The sequence below is a fragment of the Arvicola amphibius genome, chromosome 6 (assembly GCF_903992535.2).
Source record: "Arvicola amphibius chromosome 6, mArvAmp1.2, whole genome shotgun sequence".
Classification (NCBI taxonomy): Eukaryota; Metazoa; Chordata; class Mammalia; order Rodentia; family Cricetidae; genus Arvicola; species Arvicola amphibius.
In genome coordinates this window covers 88,752,964-88,775,820 of record NC_052052.2, presented here as the reverse complement: position 1 = coordinate 88,775,820, position 22,857 = coordinate 88,752,964, and the positions used below count along the sequence as shown (strand labels likewise).

Genomic DNA, 22,857 nt, shown 5'->3' with positions numbered 1-22,857 from the left:
ATCTTTTCTTTTCTTTTTCAAGACAGGATTTCAGGATTTCTCTGTATAGTCTTGGCTGTCCTAGAACTAGCTCTGCAGACCGGGCTGGCCTGGAACTCACAGAGGCCTGCCTGCCTCTACCTCCTCAGTGCTAGGATTAAAGGCCACCACCAACTGGCTTCAGACTTACAGAATATTTCCTCAGGCCCTCCAACAAACACAGACTTTTGCCTTGAAGAGTTATAGCACAGAAACGTGTCATCAGTGGGAGATCAAGTTACTGCGTTTTTCAGGCAGAGGACAATGCCAAGATGGCCCAGGGGACCTCTCAATTCAGATGCCCTTAATAGAAACTCCCAAATCAAGGGCAGATCCAAGTCTTTTCAGGCTTCGCTTGGGGTCATGGAGGGGTTATGCAAGTGAAGCGTTCTGAAGTTCTGCCATCCTCTTAGTGCCACACCTCTGTCCTCACTTAGGGCACTGCATCCCACAATGTTGCCGAGCCTCCCCAGAGACGGCCCCTCCCTCACAGATGATCACTCCCCAACTAGCAGACTGAAAATGGGCCTGAGTTTTGAATTCAGAAAGGTCTAGTCTCAAACACCATTCTCACCTCTTAGTTGCTCTGTGTTCTTGTGAAAAACAAACAACCTCGAAATGCTTCAGCTTCCTTAAGAAGAATGTATACCTCATTGTATGTCACAAAGGCAGCCCGTGGCAGCAGCAGAGGGGCCAGCCTGAGATGCACCATTCCCTCCAAAATCTATCCCAACCCTGTGACTCTTCAAAAATTAAGACAAAATACTCAGTTTATCCAATTTATTTGACCAGTCACACTGGACTAAAATGTTGAGTTTCATTTGTATAATGTAAAAATATACTTTAAATAAGAACACTTTACAATGTTAAAATGTACATATATACATACACACATATATATAAGATTCATGGAGAAATTTGGAATAAAACATACACAGTATGCTATTTTAATATAGAAACACTTTAAAGAAAATAGGCTCATGAATTATAAATGTAGCATCACCAAGAATTTACAAAAGTTTCCACTTTCTTGAAGGTCACACTTCTCATCCTTTGGGATGTACAGAAATTATGTGGTTTACATAGTTCTACCCACATTTAAAAACATCGTGTTTTAAATGTTTTAAGCATAGCATGTACAGTATACAGTGTTTCCATAGGAACATAACAGAAACTGCCACTAGTGGCCTGCTGTCAGGTGGCTCTGAGGGTGTCGGCATTTGTAAGACACTAGCTCAGTGTATTGCTGCAACCTTACAGCTGCTCTAGTCACCCTAAATACAATGACTAACCTTACGGAGTCTGCCCACCAAGGCTCACAAAGTTACCATATAATACACACCAATATATACACAGAACAGGTCTTCCGAGTTAAATGAAGATCCCATGCTTAAATAAGAACCCAAACTAGGAGTTTCAGGTTAATATCTCCTGATGGCTATTTTTAACATGTCCAGCAAAGTGCACAGTGAATGGAATTGTCACCAGAACAATCCTTCCCTGAGCTCTCCGATCCCTCCTGTCCATTCCCACCACCTGAGAAATGAGAACCTTGGGCCCCGGGACATGACAGAGTAGCTTCACAAAGGGGGGGAGAGGACATTGCAGTGACCTCAGTGCCCCCTAAAAATGGGTAAAATTCATTCTCCATAGTTGCTGTGCAGGGTCTACAAAACCAGCATTCAAGAGAGAAATGTCCATCCTAGTTTGTTGCCAATGAGGCCATCCATCAGCCATATTCCAGTGTTGGTGGCCCCCGGACAATATTGAAGTAGCCGGCCAGTGCACCGAGGTCTATATAGAGGGAACGCTGTCTCCGGAGCACCTCAGACTCCTCAGCGCTGCCGGTGCAGGAAGAGTCTGCGGGAGGAACATGGAGACAATGAGAAAAACCAATGACAAAACTGATGGGGAGCCCAGCACGTAACAACTACATGTCCCTTCTGCTAAGAAACAACCCTGTGGGGCTCGGGGGACAGTGGCCCAGCCTGGCTGTCACAGACGGCCTTTAGAACACTCACATAGATCACAGGGTCCCGAGAGCCAACAAAGAAAAGGAATTAGGTAGAAACTCTGGCATGTTTTTCAGTACCTCATTTCCCCCCTACAAGGTACAGAGAAGTTAGACAAGTATAAAGAGAAAGAGGTACACCAGGCTTGATCTCTGAGTTTGGGCCTACATGAGTGAATAAAAAGGTGCCTTCTTGAAGGAGAAAAAGACAAGATCTCCTGAGTAAATTGGGAGCATGGGGGGTCACAAGAAAGGGTAGAAAGGGAGGGGAAAAGGGGGGGAGCAGACAAAAATGTATAGCTCAATAAAAACAAAACAAAAGGTGCCTTCTCCAGGCATATTTAGGCTTCTGGGGTGTACCGACCCTCCTAGGTGGAAAGGATTCATAACTGGCTTGCAGATTTCAAGCAGAAGATTTGCAAAATGCAAGGTGACTTCAGACCTGGTGTTTTCTCTGCACTTCCAGCCAAGACCGAATGATCCAGAACCCCACACATTCCCAATGGCAGGGCCGCCACTCTCCATCTGTTTCTAAAGTCAAATGATAGCCTCTGTTTCAAATAAAGTGAGCCAGAGGCAACACCCCATGACTGTGTTAGCTTTGTGCACCCTGAAACTGGCTAGAATTTTGGTGATGGGTGAGTTGATTATGTGTTTTCCTAAGACTTCCACTCAGTTTCTCAAATAATGACATTCCCCTTTCTGCATCAGTTTGAGGTAAGGTATCACTACATTGTGCTATTGTCTAGACAATCTTCCTGTCTTAATCTTCAAAGATGTGCCTGGTTCCTCCATGTGTGTGTGTGTGTCTGTGTGTCTGTGTGTGTCTGTGTCTGTGTATGCTGCAGGTAACAGAACTCAGGCCTTCTGCATGCCAGTGTTCTGCCTCCAAGTTACAACCCCAGCATCTGTCTCACATTTTATTTCAAGACAGTCTCACTAAGCTGCCTAGGGTAGCCTTGAACTCACACTGTAACTTGGGAAAGCCTTGATCTTGTGGTCTTCCTGCCTGTGCCATCACATCCAGCTTTTTCTTTTGAGACAGGGTCTCAAGTAGTAGAGGCTGACCTTGAACTTCAAACTGCCCTATCCAAGTTCTGGGATTACAAGTGTGTGCCACCATGTCTGGCTTTCACCCCCCCATCCCCACTCCACACACAAGTGCTTTCATGACCTCAGAGGTGTCTGTGGACGGGAGGAGAGGGGCCAGTGGCTCCACAGTTACACAGGCACACACCCCCACACACAGCCGGGGGAACCTACCAGCAATGTTCTCAGGAAGTTCCAGCTCCTTCCTGCTCAGCAGCCTCTTCCGTTCAAAGAGAGCGGAGTCCAGACTCTGACATCTTGGCTGGTCCTCTGGAGAGGGATTCAGGGCTTCATGTTTCAGTAGGTCAGCTGCTCTTGGGCGGTGGTTGGGGTTCCTCTCCAGAGCGGCTACTATCAGTCCCCTCATGCCTGGACTGCAGTCACCAGCAATGTCTTCCAGGGGAGGGGCCTGCTTGTGGATCTGCCAACAAACCAGCTCTGTCAGCATGGACGGCATAGAGGCAGACACTCAAACAGTGAGGAGCAGCCCAGCTGCCACTGCATGACCCCTAGCAAACACCCTTCAACTTCCTAGCAGTGCTTAAACCAGCTTTGGTTTAATGTGGCAAAAGCACATGCTGGGTTTGAATCAGCAGTGACAGCTTCTCATGGGGTGGGGTTGGGGTCCAAAGGAGGCTGCAACAACAAAAAAATGCCTGCCTCCGCCTCCTTCCCACACCTACTCTAGGACAGGCTATCAGACAGAGGGAAGGGAATTTGAGGGGAGCAGAAAGCAATAACATTATATTTTCTTTTTTAAAAAGACATTTTAAAGAACCTTCCTTGGCTGACAGAGTTGTAGGACTCTCATCCTTCCAAGTATGTTTATCACACGGAAGTATAATGGGAGAGCATACAGATCATGTCTGCTTCTCACTTTAGTCAGTTTCCATGAAAATGGACTTTCATTTTAACAATGGAACTGCAACCGCCTAGGGTGGACCACAATTCTACTGCCACCTCATCTCGGTGTGCTGCTGAGATGCTGGGCCTCACGGCACCCCAGCCCTGCGACTCTCACTTACTATGTACAGATAGGAGGGATAGGCCGAGCGAGGGTACCGCTTCACCCAGGGCGGGGTGCCTGTCTGCATGTGGATGAGTGTGGCTCCCAGGCTGTAGATGTCGGCTTTTGTGGAATGGCCCCTGCACAGAATCACCTCAGGGCTCATGTATATCTGAAAAAGACATGGAAAGCATCCAGTTTTAGGAGCTGGCTCCTTTGCTTCTGAGGGATTTGCTGTGCGCTCTGTCTTTCAGAGGGAATGCTACTGCAGTCTCCCTCAAGTCAAGGATAATCCTGAGATGTCCTGTCCTCTAGAACACCTCTTTCCCAGAGATGAGACCTCAAAGCGCTGAGAGTTTTGAAGCTGCTGACTCCCACTGCTCTGAGTTCTGTAGATGCTATCCGTTATATACAACTGTCTATCAAAACACCAATTATTCTTGGACTTAAACTTAAACTTACACACATACTTCTCCCATTTATTTGCCAAAAAGTGACAGAATCCTGCAGGGCATTTATATCAATGGCTTAGAAGGGAAGCGTCCCAGTGAGTAAGTACCAAATGCCTGCTCCAGCAACAATGTGTAAGTTCTGAGCATGAAGCGAGAAGATTGCCACAAGCTCCAGGAGAGCCTGAACTACAGACTGAGACCTTGTCTAAAAACATAAAAAACAAAAAGGTTGTAAAAAATTAATTAGTAAACAAAATACAGCATAATTTGCATTTGATTTCAGAAGTCAATGTTGAGCAAGTGGGGCAATTCTCTAAATTTTATTTTTCTAAATTTAAGATGGAAGAGAAAAAAAAGAAAGCCCTAGTCACCAATAATCTGTAGTCAGGGCTGGCATAGACATAAAGTGTTAGCATCCTAATTCACAGGTGGAATAGCTTTAATTTGAAGGTACAAAGGGCTCCAAAACTGGGAGCTTTTGAGCAGGATGCTGCCACAAGTGGAAAATTCCACATACGACCTCGTGTGACAGGGCACACTGAGAACACCCTGCTAGCTGTCTTTCAGGTTAACAAACCCTGTGCTTCTTCAGCTTGGGTCCCAGCCTCAAGATATATCACAGCAACAATGACACATAAACATTCCAAAGTCAAATGGAAGAAGAAAAGAAGTGAAGAAACAGGAGAGGAAAGAAAAGAAAACGGAAAATAAAGAGGGGAAAGGAAAGGAAGATGAGGGGAAGGGGAGGAGAAAGGTGGGAGAGAGGTCAAAAGCATGAAACACTCCTGACCCTAAGGCCTTCAGATAAAATATATAGCCTTCTTAAGCTTTAAAAAGTTTCTGTGCTGTCATGTGAACATGAGGAAAGGGTTATCATTCTCAGAATTCATTTCTGAGTAAATAAGTAAAAATTAGCTTACAAAAGCTGGGGAAATTGCCCAGTTTCCCCATCTTAGCGGCCTCAACTCCTTCCTAAAACACACTTCCTTGCGGCTTCCTTCTGCCCTCATCAGGGAGGCTACACTGAGCTCTGTGTCCACCCCTTTCCCTGCAGACAAAGAACAGCATGTGTCTCTTGACTTTTTAAAGAAATAAACACAATCTCAATCACAGGGCTAAAAAATTAAATAGCCAATTTTGCACCCTATGGTCAACAAGGAGTTATGCATCCACAACTTGCCAAGAGAATGGACTTCCTGTTGAAGTTTCTTACCAAATCAAATACAGTTCAGAAAGAAATGCTTTGTACTTGCTGTCAGTAGAGGAGGTCTGCCCCCCCATACAGAGTAGGGACAAAGCAAACTGTATGTATGAATGGTCTCACAATTCTATATGCCTGCACGCCCAGCTTATAGCATGGAGCTGGCAGTATCTGGCACGATGGCTTGGTGCAGGCCAAGCCCTCTGGCACACAGCCAGAAGCTTCCAGTTCAATGTTTCTTCCTCCTCACCTCCCGAAAGAGCCAGAGGAGGCAGCTCAGAAGGTCTGTCTTTGGGCAGGCTGCCTGGAAGGTTTGGGTCAGAACTCACAGCACCACCCCCAAGGAATGAGCAAAGTGCCGGGGAACTTGAAGTCAGAATCAAGGCCTTTGTGTTTTAGAACATGGAAAAGAGACTGTCATGGGCATGTCTGCATGAACACATGTGTACATCTTCATTCTATGTTAACTTAGAGAAGTTAATACTAGAATCAGAAGAAAAAGAACTGTAAAAATAAAGAACAAAACCAGAGCAAAATAGTTCTAATATGTTATTTATATCTCCTTACTTTTCCCCTCTGAGCCATGTAGCTAAAAACAAATAAATACATGCCAGGTTAACACTGGGTAGATATGACATGTTTCACCATAACACTATGAATATAAAGGGGGGAAGAGAGAGAGAGAGAGAGAGAGAGAGAGAGAGAGAGAGAGAGAGAGAGAGAGAGAGAGAGAGAGAGAGATCCAGAGGTGAAGTTTGTGTTTGTGAGCTATACTGCAGAGATCTGAAATCATCATTGACATCCCAACAGCCAGATCGCACTCTAACGGAAAGCAAATCTGCTTGCCTGCGTCATAATATCTAATTTGCTCTTTAATATAAGGCGTAAAGCAGGCTTGCTGAAAAGTTGCATCGGGACTTCCCAATCATTTTCACACTGGTCATAATCAAACTATCGTTGGTGAGCCCTCTGTAGACAGCACAAGAGAGACAACTGACAGGGTACAGCACGGAGGAACCAATACCCATTTTCCACCAAATACACAGAAATTAGCATTAGCTGGAAAGATTTCATCAGTTACTCCTCCCCAGGAGCAGGACACAGGAGGCAGGGCCAAGAGGACATTGAGTGCAAGGCCAGCCCAGGCTACACAATGCATTTGAGGCTAGTCTGAGCTACCCCAAACTCAAAAAGAGAGAAACCCTATTGATGATTGAGATGTGTGACTCTATACCCAGCCATCCTTGTGGAGAATCCCAGGAATACAAGCTTTTCTCCAACATTGCATAACTTCTAACATTGCATTGCCAGGAAGCAGAAGGTAGTTTTTCCTCTAATACCATAAATAGTCTGTTTCTCAAACTGGTTCCAGGGAAAAGGGTGGAATGTCCCGGATCTGAACTCCTGACTAATGCCAAAAAGGGCTGAAATGCCTTCTAAAGACAATGGCCTACGCATTAAAGCTGATCCGACTTTCTGCTGTGGCAAAGGACTCTTAAGAAGGGAAATAAACATTCTTTAATTTAAAAAGAGGTTTATAGGGCCAGTACGAGCCAGCACTGGGAGGCTAAGGGAGGAGGATTATGCATTTCAGGTCAGTCTGGTCTAAGTAAAGTAATTCCAGACGTTCACTTAGATCCAGCAAGAGCTTTCCAGGTTTCAATTCACAGATTAGTTAAATTTTATCACCATAGCTTCAAACAAGGTGTGCTGTGCTCATGACTTCAGCTGACACTATCCCTGGACGAAAGACAGACAGGTCTTGGCAGTCAGACCTCAGTGAATGGCAAGCGCCAGGACAGTGAAGACAGACGAGCCGAGACTCAGAGACGGTTGGTATCTAATAACGTGCTAGTTGTGCTAAAAAGTTACCCGGAATTTAGAGCTCAAATCCTTAGAAAATAAGGATTGATAAAATACGAAACTAAATCCTTATTCTCTAAGAATCAAGTTCGGGACCTGTGTAACTGTGCAACTTCAGACACTGTGTTATAATCGCCCCATGTTTATTGCCTTATTGTAAAAAGGATAGCAGCAATCACCTCTCTGCTATAATAATAGCATTCAACACCAATGAAGGAGAAACAGTTCATTTAAAGCACTAAGCGAGCTATTTTGACTATTATTCTGCAACCGTTTTAAAAGACGGATTCAGAATCTACAATTTGAGTATCCCATGTCTGAGAAGCTCGGAACCAAAACGTCTAAGATTTGGGAGTTCGTATTTTGAAATACTAGCATACGTATGTGGGTTTTTATAAAATCTTTTGTGTGTCTTTCCATCTGTCTGATGTGTGCATTCCTGTGGTGTGTGTGCGTGTGCGCAGTGTTCATGACACTGCATTTTGAATGCTTCCTACCTTGAGACAGGATCTCTTAATTACTGTTGTGTATTCCAGGCTATTTGCGAGCTATTGGGAAAATGCGTGTCAGTCTCCCATCTAAACACAGTTGCACGGGATCACTACACTTGGCTTTATGTGGGTTCTCAGAATCTGAACTCGTGTCCTCAGGTTTGTGCAGCAAGCATCTTATTCAATCCTCTCCAGCTCTTGCACAGTTCTCTAAACTTTAGGATTAGGGATGCTCAACTGGTCCTCTATTCCAGCATGGGACTGTCTGTAAAGGCTTTGTGATGCGCAGATAAACATAGTAATAGAAAATGTCTATAAACATTATCACATATGTAAAATCTTATCATATGAACAGTAGAGGCAAAGGGTAAACAGTAACATGGATTGGCTCTGGTGACAATGACGATTTAATGTTGTCATTTTACCCCCTACTTTGTTCTTTGCTGCAGCATTTCTATAATATCATTTTATTCTTAACAAGATAACAACAATTTTCACACTAATACAATTACCTCTGTTCCTCGGAGATCCTTGGGAAGATAGACATCTTCAGTCATTTGAACACTTAGGCCAAAATCTACCAAAACAGCTTTTGTCGCCATGAATACGATATTGCTGGCTGCAATGAGAAGGGTTTTTAATGTGAGTTAATACATCCTAACACAGCATGAAAACATCACCGAGAACAATGAGGTCCAATCAGAGCAGAGTGAAGGCTTCTAATAGCGACACAGGTGTAGCACACCCACAAGCGCCGTGCTGGTGAGAGGCCAGGAGGAGATCCCTGGAGGCTGTCGAGAACCCACCCAGCATGGGCAGAGAAGAGTGCAGCCACCGGTAAAGCTCGAGGCTTGGCTTCACATTCTAAGAAGCAAGCAGCTACTCTCAAGACACTGTTGTTTAAAAAAAGTCAAGGATTGTTTTTTTCTGGTTCAAGTTGTGCTTCTCACTAGGCATTAAAGATTTATAATGAGTCTGTTTTACTTCTATATCATACCTGAGTTCTAGCAATTTTTTTAAAGAGGTTGATTAATGAATTGTTGTCAAATTATGGCTCAAAATTAAGAAGATATTTTTTACTCAAAAATATGACTACGTGTTTGCATTAAGTAATCTCCCTTCCATTCCCTGTCCTCCTGTGGTGTGTGTGTACGTGTGTGATGTGTGTGTGTGTTGTGTGATGTATGTATGTGTATGATATGTGTGTGAGTGTGCATGCGTGTGTGTGGTGGGGATCAAACCCAGGGCCTTGTGTGCACTAAGCAGGGATTCCACCACTGAGCCACACCCTAAGTACTGCATGCTTGTTTGTAAAGCGATACACAAGGGCAGAGGCAGTATGCGCCACAGATGTGTGGTCACAATCGCGGCCCCACTGCTCCGCTATCACCCTCCCTTCCGACTGCTGGCATTCTTAGTGACTGGGCTTCATTCTATCAGCTCCTCCAGGAACACAGAAAAGGAAAATGAGTTGTATTGGCAGGGAGCTGCCTGCCTGCCACTGAGTGCCTTTGGTTAAAACATCTGTCTCCAATCTAGTGAGTCCCATCACCCCACTACTCACGTTTAATATCATGGTGGATCACTTTTTTGGAGTGCAGGAAATCGAGTCCCTTGAGAACGTGCTTTGTCACCCAAATAATTTCAAATTCTCTCATGGGCCCACAGCTCTCCAGCTTTTCCAGAACGGAGCCCCCCTCGCCTGCTTCCATAAAGAGATGAACAGTATCGCCCCATAAAATGGCACCATACAATTCAGCAATGTTCTCATGCCGGAAGCAGGCCTGGATCTCCACATCCGATGGCTTAAACTGATCCACAGGGATCTAGCAACACAAAACACGGGCAAGAGTCTAAACAACCTCAAGACGATAAAACAAACAATAACCAGACCACACAGATCAACCCACAAACCAAAAGCTAAACTAACACAAGGGCTCTTAGACATGTAAGTGTAAGACCGGGCAGTGTGATATCAAAACATGTTTTCCACAGACCTGCTCCTATAGTATGTCATCTTTAGATATAAATTTTTTAAACATAAAAAACTAGATATGGGGAAAAAACTCATTTCATTTAGAGTTTAGGAATCTAAACAAAGTTTAAAAATACCAAATGACCTAAGAGAATGTCCTGTGATGAATTCACACCATCTCCATGGCCCCAGAACACTGTGGCTTTTTCTTAATATTTCACCTGATTGTGTGTTAATATGAAATCGCTAGTTCCTTTAAGGGAAGTGCCACCTATCCCCACATCCCACGAAAACTCTGTCCTCACCCATAAGAGCTGTGATAGGGTAGTGTTCCTGGAGCAGAGAGACTCTTAAAATGGCTCCAAACACTGTGCTGCACAGAAAGCAAATTGTAGATGTTCAGATATTATTCTAAAAGTGATAATATGCATACACCTGGAAAATAAGCTCCTAACAGTGGTCATATGAAGGGAGGGAACCGCACCCATGAGCCCCCATCCTTTTGAGCCTGTCTGGGATTTTTAATGATATATTTGATTTTCTTAAGAAAAATACTCTCCTTAAATATTTAGGTATAACAAACACTAAAAGGACAAGAACCCCACAAAGCCATTTTCCCAGGCTTTTGTAGTAAAATTTAAAAACAGGTCACTAGGCCTCCAAGTTTTATAAAAAGTCTCTAGGTAGTTTATAGTTTGGAAGGGCCACTCTAGATAGAAGTTTCAAAAAGCTTATTATAAGTCTTATTTTTATTTTAATAACAGATAATCTAGTCAAACTTTTTTTTTTGAGGTGGGAATCTCATTATGTAGCCTTGGCTGGCCTGGAACTTGCAATGTAGACCGAGTTGTCCTGGAATTTATAGACATCTGCCTGCCTTTGCCTTCCAAGTGCTGGGATTAAAGACTTATCTAGTGAACCATAATGAAAATATAAATTAAAGACAACAGATTGTTGGGGGGTTGTGGTTATGATGAGAGACTGAAACATGGGAGCTGGCAACTATTTTGCTAACTCAAGAGACAGCACCCTCAGGCTGGGGATGTAAGCAGTGGAAGAACACTTGCCCAGGATAAGTGAGGTTCCGGGTTTGATCCCAAGCACCACAAAAGAGTAGAAAGTGATATTTAATGTCTTCACACTGTAAAATGGTGTCATGCCCAGTGGACTGTCCACTAGGCCTACAACTGTGATTCCCAACGGAAATCAAAAGACCAGGCTCCACCAGGAACCTCCCATCTCTTTCAGTCACTATGTGGCAAGGGTACCCATGATCACAGCATCTAGTTAACGGATTTGGGGTTTTTGTACTTCATATGAATGGGACCTCATACAATAGATCTTATTTTGTGTCTGACTGTCTGAACTCAAGGGTTCTGAGATCCAGCCACCCTGCTTTCGCTGTGAACCATTTGTTCTCTTTGTGGTCTAGCGTTCCAGGGCACACATCTCCATCTATCGGTATCTGGGAAGTTCCCAGAAGGCCACCTCAGCAAATGTGCTGAAATGAACAGAGAGAACAATCATGCACATGAACACAGCTCTCTGGCGGGTGTAACTAAGCAGTAGAGTGACTGGGTTGCTCCGGATGTGTACAGTCTTCACTGCCAGAGTCTTATGAAGCAGCAATACATTGATTTTAAACAGTCATTGCTTAATAAGAGTCGGGGACCTTTCAGCCGTTGTACGTATCAACTCAGTCCTAGAAACCAGATCCAGTTTTCCTCGTTCTGTTGCCTGCCATGGACCCCTCCCCAGAGGGCAGAAGCTACACACAGATCTGCTCGTCCCTCTCAGGTGAGCTCCCCCAACTCCCATCTACGGGAGGCGGTATTACCTAAGCTAAACACATCAAACCGTTCTTTAATTAGATTATAAGCTCCAAGACACCTAAGTAGAGATATAAGAACTGAATGGCCCCAGGCCACCAGCCACTCCAGAAATTACAGACACTTTGGGACAAGAACCTTAAGTAAAACCAGGTATAGGTAGAATCTTGGGTCATGGTAAATAACCTAAAGCCAGGAAGTCAGACACACAGTGTGGATGTACACACCAGTTTGCATGCCATTCTTTTCTTGGTCTTCATGTCTTGGGCTAAGTACACTTTTCCAAAGGCCCCCCGAGGAATGAAACCAGAGCCGATGTTCCGGTAAGTCAGCTTCCAAGGGACAAGGAGAACATCCGAGTCGATCTGGTAGCGTCCATTCTGGGGGCTGATGACCTGCAAGGAGATACAGATGCTGAGGTAAAGCCCACTCCACAGAGGCTATTTTAGAAGCACTCTGTGCCGCGCAGTGGTGCTGTGTGTCATTCTGACATTATCAGCTATATTTAGAACTTGAACAAGACAGAGAAAGCTTGTAACAGACACAAGTTCCTGGTCCAACCTGCTCATATTTCCAAATGCTTGATGAGTAGTTGAGCCAAAGAGAAGCTGCAGAGTTATTTATCTAGGGAGTCTGACGGCAGTGACCCGAAGACTGAAAATAAAGGAGGTTGACGTGTTTCTATTAAGATGCGCTAACCTGTTCGTCTGCATAGCTATTACTCATCCATGATGCACAGAGAACGCGTGTGGAAATTACCTGAGGCTCAGGGAGGATCGTGGGACCAGTGCACGATGCCACAGGCATGAGTCGACAATGCTACATAAACAAGGAAGGGCAGAGTTGTCTCTCTTTGGCTTCCTCACTCCATTTTACAGTGGGCCTATTGTGTGCCCTGGGATGCTTGGCGCGGAGGAGGCAGCCATAAGCAGAGAGAGGCGGGTCCAGACTTCTGAGGGTTCATGGACAAGAAAACTTTTATATCAGGTCTTTCAGAATGAGGGGTTTCAGTGTGGCTCGGTGGTAGAACACAGGCCTAGAGTGCAGAAGGTCCTGGGATTGACACTCAGCACAACGAAACCAAACAGCAAACGACACACACTTCAACACAAAGAACAAAACCAAAACCAGTCATCTCAAACATCAAGAGCTATATCCCGAGAGCAATGTGGGGTCGGAGGATGGCCACTGAAGCCCACTATGGTGGATACTACAGAAATACCAGCATGGGGTGGGGCTAGGCCAGTCAGGGCTGGCTACCTAGCAAGTCTGTCTCAAAAACAATAAACAAACAAATAAATAGAAAGTGAATATCACAATTTAAATAAAATGATAGTCCCTGGGAAACAAGGCCTGGAACATAGGCTTTAAAAAATGTCTGAAGTGCTCTAATGGACAGTCTCCCCAGATGCCAGCTGTTTCCTTGGTGTGATTAGTGAAATTATGGCCTGAGATAACAAACCAAGACTGATTGAAACAGTACTGAGTTACCTCATGAGCTGAAGAGACTATGGAACTCCTAAGCCTATCCCATAGGAGAAGAAGAAGCACTCGATCCTACAGCAGGTGCATCTAGGCTTCTAATCACAGCCAAGGACCTGGTGACCAAAGGACTGCTCAGCCTCCATCATTGCTAATTAGCTCTACAGTCCACAAACGCACACTTACCGTTCCTCAGGAAAGGATGTGAAGAATAACCCAGTACTTGGAAACACAAATATCACTAAATCTAAAACCTAACTATTTACAGTGTGTTTTTGTTGAGGGGGACCCCATACAGGTCCTTACAGGAAGTAAACAGAAACCATGGTCTTGTCTCATTTAAAATATGATGACTATCTCTCCAAATAAGTGTCGCTTCTTGCCACTGTAGACCTCACTTTGCAGTGTGCTGAGGATATTGTGATGGTGGTCTCTTCCATATTTAGACAGAGCCAGGCCCCTGGCAGCACTGGCTTCGGGTCCCCTTCTTGCCATTCACAGAACTCTAGCTAACCATCTCAGGGTTTGAGCCATGTCCATGAAAGTTTGGCTTTTAACCAAACTAAGTGTGCTATGACCCAACTCCACCCCATTATTCCACGCAAGGGGACGGAGGGGAGGAACAACCACCACACGCAACTAATTAGGGACCAGCTGTGGTGCTGCTGCTTTGCATTCGCTCATTAAAGTCCACAGCTATCCTGAGCTAGGTTCTATTTTTATCGCCATGTCACAGCCGAGGCTGGCTTCCAGGGGTGAAGCAACTCCAATCAGTGCCAGAATTAGGATTTGCACTCAGGTCTGTCCAACTTCAAAGCCAGAGCTTTGTGTAAGAGCCCTTGGGGTTCCAGAAGGCTGTAATTAAAGCCATGCTGGGGGCAGACTCAGTTCTTCAAAGCCTCCAGAACTCGCCCGGTGAGACCCAAGTCACAGGCAGTGTGCAGTTTAGAGTCCTGGCTCTTCCCCTAACACCAGGTCTTCCCTGCTTGAGTTTGACTTGCATTTTTATCTTTAATTTTCTGCTTTCTGGAGTCCCCTCTAAACAATCTTGTAGAACCCTGTGCTGTTTATTTCTGCCAATCCTCAAAGTTACCAAAGTCGCTTTCAAGGACAGACACTAGACATAAGCTTTCTAGTCCCTCATCCAAATTGCTGTGATCTATACTAAATGATACGGGCCAGTACTTAGGTATTTTAGTGAGTGAGCTGTGTGAGCTGGTTCCTATGAAGTACAAGTGGTCTTCAGCCACATGCATGGAAGCAGACTATCTAAAACAAAGGCAAAGCTATGTCTCTCCTACCTTCCTAGTGACAAAGAAGGTAGTAAGAATTTCCTTTTCAAAGGCAAACAACATACCATGTTCTTAATTCAGAACTCCAGCTATCACTGCTACTCATCATATAGACTTGCTGGATTCAGGAGTGGGATGCAGAGGAGAATCTAAGGTAAGAGGCAGTTAGAGATGGATTTGGTTGTATATAAGAAGAAACTTTCTTAAACAGACCTTGACAAATGAGGCACTGGACGCAGTAAGTGATGGCTCTTTCTAATAGGTCTGGAGGAAGAAACCAGAATATTCTACCCAGTATTATAAACTGCCTGCTTCAAACATCAGGTAGAAGGCTGGACTCTTCATTCTGAGCAGCTCTGACTCCATGATTAAGCTCTGAGGATTATCACTCCAAATGCCCCAGTAGGATGTGTGGTGAATGAATCCAGGCTGGGGGTTGGGGGTGTTCAGATCCACTTATAACCACCAGAGTAGACTGCTCGGGGACTCTACCCAATATCACTAATTCTACCCAGATCAATATGAACTGGTTATAAATCACGGCACCGACATAGAGCAGTTCCTAGGTTGGTCTCCTGGTGCTCTTTCCTTGGATTTTGCTGGACACTAGTGCAATCTTTAACATATATTATTTTAAGGGAAAGAGCACACATATAAATACACACCCGGGGAGAACCCATCCAACATACCCATGCTTTGGGATATTGTTTTGATCTGCAGTTCTCCACCCTGCCTAATTAACTTTGCAGCACCGTGGGTGTCGGCTGCTTGAACACAGCAGGTCTCTATGCTTCTGACCCTTCACACATGCGGTCTCCACCTGAAACAATCTTCAGTTCATTGAGCTGACTACAACTTGATGTTTACAGCCTGGCAAAGGCACCAAGTCTTCTTGGAAGTCTGTGCCGACATCCTCCTTTTCCCCTCCCTTCTTCACACTCATGGATGTGAGAGATCTTTTCTAAGCATCCCCAAGGCTGTCAGGGTGTAGATACATTGTGGCTGAGCACATAGTGCTATCTGTGTTACCTGTTCACTTGCCTCCTGCACACACCAGGCATTGCGTTCCCTGTGACATAAACTAGCACCTGGAATAGCCTGATACACTGTGGCTGTCCCAGCGACGGCTAGCAATGAACAAATGAATATTTAAATAAAGGATTCTACCCTATGTAGGAAGCTTTCTCGGATACATTTTACCAAGGACCTAATCTAGGAGGCAGCTAATTCTCTAATGCAGAGAAAGAATTGCAAAGTTAGCCCAAAGTATGCAACTTTGCCAAGCCTGTAGTTGGAGGATAAGTAGGGAAAGGTCTTGACTATGGGATGGATGGGTCCACAGAAAGCACCATGCCAGAATCAATGATATTAAAAGCAAGACTGGCTCTGACTGAAGACGAATGAATACGCAATCACTTCTTAGAGCTGTATCAGACTACCACCAGCCTTGGGAAGAGTTTCATTCTTCATGCCAGTGACAGGAATGTAAAACACGGTCCCCACAGGCACAGCTCCCAGGCCTAATGGGGCCAGATCCACATGCCTGTGAGCTATATTCCATTCCCTCCCTACCACTCTACTCTTTATATCTTCTTGCTTTACATTTTATATTCTTCACCATTGAAAATAATACAAGTGCTTTTAAAGACTCTTAAGACCCCTGCCTTTATGGTATCTTTGATTCTTACATTTCTTTTTAGTCTGGATTTGCCCATTTATTGAGCACAGGTTCCTTGGCAAGGAATGGCAAACAGTGCTTCACTTGTACCTCTGCTGACCAAGTTTTTACTTCCTACTAACGACTGTGGTTTCCGGCCCTTTCTGCATTTGCTCTCTGGTTCTGCTCCTACACAGAAGCTAGAAGCTACTTTTTGGCATTCTTTAAAAATTTCCTAGTGTTCCCTTGTATACACAGACCATGGTCCATCTCTCTTCAGTGAGGACAGTACGCCTAAGTTTCTCTACATCTGCAAGCAAGGATGATTAGTTGACTGCGTGTCTTTATCAAATAGGTGGGAAATGAGAGAGAACATGTGCTCGCCACTCTCCACATGGGCATTATTCTAAAGCATACTCCTCTGGCTTCATTCTGGCTGAGGAAGTCAGGTATGGCTTCTGCTTCAAATGATGACTTCCCATTTATAAAGACAGAGCTTTCAGTTCACTGTTAAATGCAGTGTGGTAGATCCACACCAAAGGAAGTCACACCCCGATGCCAAACGTGAGCTTGCTTTGTACTGCGCCAGATACAACTGACTCGTAACAAAACAACTCACTACATAGCTGACCTAAATTACTGTGCTGTTTTTCATTAAATGGATGTAGGGCAATTAAAATTATTATTTGTTGTTATTATTATTATTTCCTTTGTGCCAATTCGGGCTCTTCAGTAACAGCTCCCCAGCATGGGCCATGCTGCCATTTGTGCACATCAAAGGAAAGAGAGCCGCCTCTATCAACAGCCATGTTTACAGCTCACCACCTACTCCTCTGCAAGCTGCTGTTTTTACAAAAGTAAGTCACCTTTACCATCGCCCAGGTGTTCACCTCTAACCCACTAAGGACCTGCCAGAATGCCAGGCGCACCTAAGCGCTCCACCTGACAACAAAGAGCTGTCACAATATTCTGGACTACCTGCATGCTTGGGATGGCTAAGCAACTCCATCACTTGTGAATCTGCAGGAGCTGAATTCAGCCAAATGTGGTAAGAGGAGAAAATAATTCAGTTTTCAACATTATTAAGACTGTATTTATTTGTCTCTTAGATGGTGGGCTCCCATTAAGACCCCCTCTTTGGTGGATATAATGAATGAGTCTTCAAGCAAATCGCTAAAATACATCTGTGAGGGCTGGGGGTGTAGTTCAGGGGTGCAGTGCCTACCTAGCATGTCCTACCCCTGAAAAAACAAAGTATATTCATAATCGCTTCATCACAGAATTACTGCTAAATTATAGATTTCTGAAATGCAGCTTGTGCGAAGATTCCCTTCTTGTTTTTAACACAGAGGTGATTCTCACCAATAATTACATTCTTTAAAACTTGTATCTGGCAGCCATTGTAAGCCACTTCCAATGGCCCTCTGCATTCAGTGAAGCCATACCAGTAAAGCTGAACACACAGCACTCAACTGGTCAAAAGAAACATACCATATTTAATAAAATTCCAGATTCTTGTGGTCGATGTCCATAAAAATGCTTTGCGGTGTTAGATATATGGTTTGCAAATGCAAGGAGATCCTCCACCGTTCCATATCTGACAGATGACAGCCAGGGCACCTCCTGGCCACTCCGAAGCAGCGACTCTGAGCGTTCCTTGTTTTGATTACTGTCTGGACACATGGTCATCAGACTGGGCTCGTACACTGCAGGATCTTCACTTGTGTAAAGGTTTTCCATTATGTCTATGACTTCCGACACATTTAAATGCTTAATTAATAAATCAATTTCTTCTTTCTCGTCACTTCCAGTGCTCATGTACTCCATCACTGTGGTGCCTACTGGGGCGTCTAAAAAGAAAAAAACAAAACAAAAAACACAAACACTTCTTTCACTATAATGTGCTTGAACTAGAGATCAAAGGGCCTGGGGATCTGCTGCTCTGTGCCTCTGTTCATAACGAGGATTCTTCTTTACTCTACTCATGTGTGAATTCAGGTGGGCAGTGCCAAGTTCAATGGGACCTTAGATAGTCTTTAGCCCAGCTCACTTTGCAGGGGGAACCGGAGATGCAGAGTGCTCAGGAGTCACTCACTGTGGCACTGGCTCCACTACTACAAACAAACTTTCACTAAACACAAACACAGTAAAGCGCAGCCCAGGGGTCTCCCAAGTTTGCAAGGCTCCTGCTTTTTATAACTTCCAACCTTGCACAACGTTATTGTTCCCCCAGAAAGATCACGGTGGCTTTAAAGAAAAAAAGAACTACTTGACTAAAATTCAGGAACTAACTTGGCAAAGAAGCTAAGTCTCAAGAGAGAAGAGGGCATGTAAAACGGAGTTTGGTCGGAGCAAACGGGATGGGAGAAGTTCAGTTTGTGGGGGACTCTGGTGTGAAGAAACGAAAGGGCTCTGGGGCCGTAGCTGTGCCAAAGATGAACAGGGATGGGAAAGGCGACTCTCGACCTGTGAGTCACAGTTCCCTTGTGACACCTGAAATTTTTAATAGCACAAAGCATGCATCTTGAAAGTCCCAGAAAGCTAAGTTCATCCCAGATCAACTGGCCTGGAGAAACTTTAGTAGTAGAAAGAAGCCAGGAAAGCTAAACGTGCTACAAGCAGGCCACCGTTGAAGACCAACTGACTTCACTAGCAGGGGTGGCATCTCAGTCCCACAAGATCAGGTGTCACACTTAGGAAATGCAGGTGACAAAGAAGGCAAACAGTAATAAAAAGTGAGATCAGGTGCCACACTTAGGAAATATAGGTGACAAAAGAAAGCAAACAGTAATAAAAAATGATGCTGTTCCCCTTGGGTCTTGAGATAACTCAGTTCCACCACAAAGGAGAAAAGATAAGAACAGCTAAGAGATCTAAGAGAATTTCAAAGCCTGTCTGACTTAAACCACCTTGCTCTAGAAAGCATAGCCTCTCTGGAAGAGACTTCAGGTTCTTAAAGGCACAGGTGCTTGGCGAGCATCACAGAGCTGGGGCATGGGGACAGGCGGCTCCCTAGAACGCACTGGCTAGCAACTCCAGCTGGACCCCTAAGCTCTAGGTTTAGTGAAAGACCTGCTTCAAAACGTATGGTTCTAGCCTTCACATACTCCAGCACATACGAGCACCATGCATGTACCCCTGCATGAACTGTATCCACAACAATGTACACCTGCAGACATTACACCAACACACACACACACACACACACACACACACACACACACACACACAAGTAACAAAGCTATTCATTCTGCCAAAGCCATGCACCTGTATCAACTTGGAACTTCAAAGATCCTGGAAACTTCCACCTGGGGCCACCTGCACACATGACCAAGTCATGTGCCTCTGATGTACAAACAGCTTCTGAGGCAAGCATCTAGCATCCAGGTCACACCAAAATATTCCTCTCTTTATGGCCAAATTTCACCACCAGCCTCAGTGCCTATGACATGTTGGGCAAGTATCTCTGTACCTTGATTTCCCCCAGCTGCAAGGTAGAACTAATAATAGCATCTACCATCCAATTAAAGAACCTCCTGTGCACAAGGTGCCCGACTTAGTCTGGTATGTAGTAAGTAAAGCTATGCCAAGTGCGGAGATGCAGACCTAGCTCAGCAGACGCCTTGCCAGCCTCCTTTCTCGGCTGTAAGAGGTGTTTGTCTGCCTGTGCCCCAGACTTCTCCTTGGTAAGCCTTTAAAGACTGTTTATGCTGAAACAAAGGTGAAAGGGGCCCAAACCCATGAAGTGATGGATGTCTGTTATCACCACACTTAAATCTAGACAATGGTCCAGACAGTGCCTTCTCAGACAGCTCACACATCTGAGGAAGATTGTGATTCAAGTCCCCAGTTTTTCAAGTTACACAGTGACTTCTGTAAGCTGATAGGAGAACCTTCTAGCTCAGTTTCACAGTCTATTGGTTGCACTTTCTATCACTGGAGAACTTACTAGGAAAACAGAAGTTAAAAGTGGCTGACTTTAGGGCCCCCTTGAGTGAAGGGAGGACCCATGGCTCCCAAACTGTATTATCAAATCAATGACCTAACTTAAAGTTTGTGACTCATGAAAGAAGGGAGGGGGTGGAAGGAATACAAACAGTTCAGGTCACCGCACTGTTTTAGAAAGGAAGACTAGTTTGGGGTTTTAATCCTGCAGAAAATGTTGAGCAAAATGTGTACTCTTCTCATAGGCTTTGCTCAAAGCCTAAGAAATCAGACACACACACACACACACACAGAGAGACACACACAGACACACACACACACTATATATATATATATATATATATATATATAATATATATAAAATGGGCTGGGACATACACACACAGACAGAAGGGAGAGGGGAGAGGACAGGGAGCTGGAGGAGTGTTTAACTCTGAGACCTTCTGTTGTGCTTGCTCAATTCCTGAGAGGCTCTTGTCCCATTGATCTGCGGCCCAGCAACCCGGATGCCCCAACAGCCTCTAGAGCATGAAAAGACCCTGCACCCACCTGCCTCAACTAAGCAGACCACAATGCTAAGGATCTCTGAGCCAGAGCCTCTTTTCTATGCATGGCGAAGGCATTTCAGTTTAGTGACAAACATGCTCAACCTCAAATAACTGCTCCTAGACTCAGGATAAGAAGCCTCATATAAAATCCCTACCTCCTAGCAGAACGGAGAGTTAGGACAACTTTAGAGACAGCTGTGGCAAATGCAGTCAAGGGCTAGTTAGTGAAACTTCAAGACAATAACGAGAAATCAACTTAGAATTATTTCAGAAAGCAGTTGTAAAAATAAAAAACTGGAATGTAAGGCTCTCAGCTGCTTCCATCCACAAAATCAAACCTTCGCGGCAGGTCACTGCAGACTACACAGTCTTGGTTTTCTGCCTGGCGATGCGGACTGATACCTTGTGCTACTTCCCATTTTTAAAAAGGATTTTCCCCCACTGAAACAACCCATTACTCCTTGGGACACACTTCTTAATATATTTTTCTTCTGAAAAAGTCCCAGAAAGATGTTTTCCAGTTCTGCAGAATCAAATCGACTTCCAAACTTCCAGCCGCCTCAACTATCCTTCTTATTCACTTATAGGGCAACTCTTTAAGAACCAGAACACAAGAACCTCAATCCATCAGTTTGGGACCTCAGCAGGAAACATTACAATGCTAAACAAGCATTGGCTTTTTTTCCTCTGAGTGTTTTTTTTTTTTTTAATCAAAAACCGATTACCCCCCCTCCCCGCGCATTCTAGACACAAATATGTTTTCCCACACTCCCTCCCGGTCCACCTGGCTCCTTAAGATAACCTAGCCTTAAGGAGTTTGCATTTTGTAAAAGTGCCCCCTCGACATAGAAATGGTAGCGAGGTTCTTCAGCCTCCAAGTTGCACTCACCCAGGCTCAGCAACCAGAGTGCAGCTGTCCAGGCAGCGTCCCCCGCAGGAGACGCGGTGAGCGCGGGTCCTCACTTCCCCCGCCACAGTCCAGGCCGGCACTGACTGGTCACCCGGGCTCCGGGAAGAAGGAGGAAGGGGGAGGAGCCGTACGTGAGTCCACACCTCCCGCGGCCTTGCGCAAGGTGCTTTCCAGCTCTACCTGCTTGCAACAGGCCACCCGAGGCTCCCCTGGTGGCAGGCACGCTCCGTTTCAGAGTGGGAACCCCCGAGCACCAAGGAGGAGGGGCGCCCCCGAAACACACCCAAGGCACCCCAAACCCTGTTACCTGAGTTCCCCGCGTGCCCGTCCGGAAACCCGGCTCAGTAGGCAGTGGGTGGCTTGCCTGCGGGAACCAGGCGTGCCGGTGTCCCCCGAGGGCGGGCGGCGGTTGCCAGAAAGCGGGCGATCGCCTGCTGGGCACCCGTGCGCTGCGGGCCCCTGACTCCCGGCGTCTGAACCAGCCCCGGGGCGGCGCAGCAGACGCCAGCCTCCTCCCCGCCTTTTCCATTTCCCCTTTCTCTCCGTAAACAGAAAGGGCCTGCCGGATAGCCGGGTACGCAAGAGCCCCCGCGCAGGGAAATTCCGTCCTCCCACCCTCCGGCCCCGGGGCGCGGGGTGGAGATGGAGGCGGGACCGGGCGGAGCTACCTTGCGGACCCACCCTGCCCGGGACTTCGGCTCCAAATCTGCGGCCAGAGCGCGTCCTCCCCCGCCCCCACCCCCGCCCCAGGTCCCGCCCGGAGTCGCTCTCACAGTCGCAGCGGGAGGCTTGTGAAGTAGCGAACTGTTTGGCCGTAGCCAGGACCGCACTACCCCGGATTCAGTTAAATTGCACCGGACCAGTGGAGAGTCTAGTGGCAGTTTAAGGTTTCGATGAAAGTCGTCTGAGCTGTTATTTGCCAGCACAACTAGTTTTGATCTTTGTCGTGACATCGCTTCACTGTAAGATTTGCCTGCTAGGATCCCTCTGGCCCCTAGGGGTTTGCTCCTTTGTTGGAAAGTTTACTAAAGGTGAGGTTCTAGTGAAAAGCACCACCAGGAACTCCAGTGGTTCACCCCTGCTTATCC

The 22,857-nt window shown here is 45.5% G+C and overlaps 1 protein-coding gene across 3 annotated transcripts; it reads right to left on the bottom strand.

The window, feature by feature from the left end:
* Window positions 1–784: 784 nt before the first annotated feature.
* On the bottom strand, window positions 785–22,389 carry Map3k8 (mitogen-activated protein kinase kinase kinase 8). 3 transcript variants are annotated; one of them, XM_038334486.1, is made up of 9 exons: window positions 22,077–22,389; window positions 21,749–21,978; window positions 17,858–18,216; window positions 12,163–12,330; window positions 9,696–9,957; window positions 8,644–8,750; window positions 4,144–4,296; window positions 3,293–3,539; window positions 785–1,878 (listed from the first exon to the last, which is right to left on the bottom strand). In XM_038334486.1, the coding sequence occupies exons 3-9, from the start codon at window positions 18,191–18,193 to the stop codon at window positions 1,748–1,750; spliced, it is 1,404 nt and encodes a 467-aa protein (XP_038190414.1). In that variant the 5' UTR covers window positions 18,194–18,216; window positions 21,749–21,978; window positions 22,077–22,389; the 3' UTR covers window positions 785–1,747. The 3 variants fall into 3 exon arrangements, with proteins under 3 accessions (XP_038190414.1, XP_038190415.1, XP_038190416.1); XM_038334487.1 differs by having other exon boundaries at window positions 21,749–21,852; XM_038334488.1 differs by lacking the exon at window positions 21,749–21,978.
* Between the last annotated feature and the right edge of the window lie 468 nt (window positions 22,390–22,857).

Excerpts from the sequence above, each read along its gene's own strand:
- Map3k8 (XM_038334486.1), bottom strand. The coding sequence starts at position 18,193 with ATGGAGTACATGAGCACTGGAAGTGACGAGAAAGAAGAAATTGATTTA. Across the intron at positions 12,331-17,857 it reads CTGGAATTTTATTAAATATG|GTCATCAGCCCCCAGAATGG; the intron begins GTATGTTTCTTT and ends ATCTCCTTGCAG. Across the intron at positions 4,297-8,643 it reads AGGATCTCCGAGGAACAGAG|ATATACATGAGCCCTGAGGT; the intron begins GTAATTGTATTA and ends TGTCTTTTTCAG.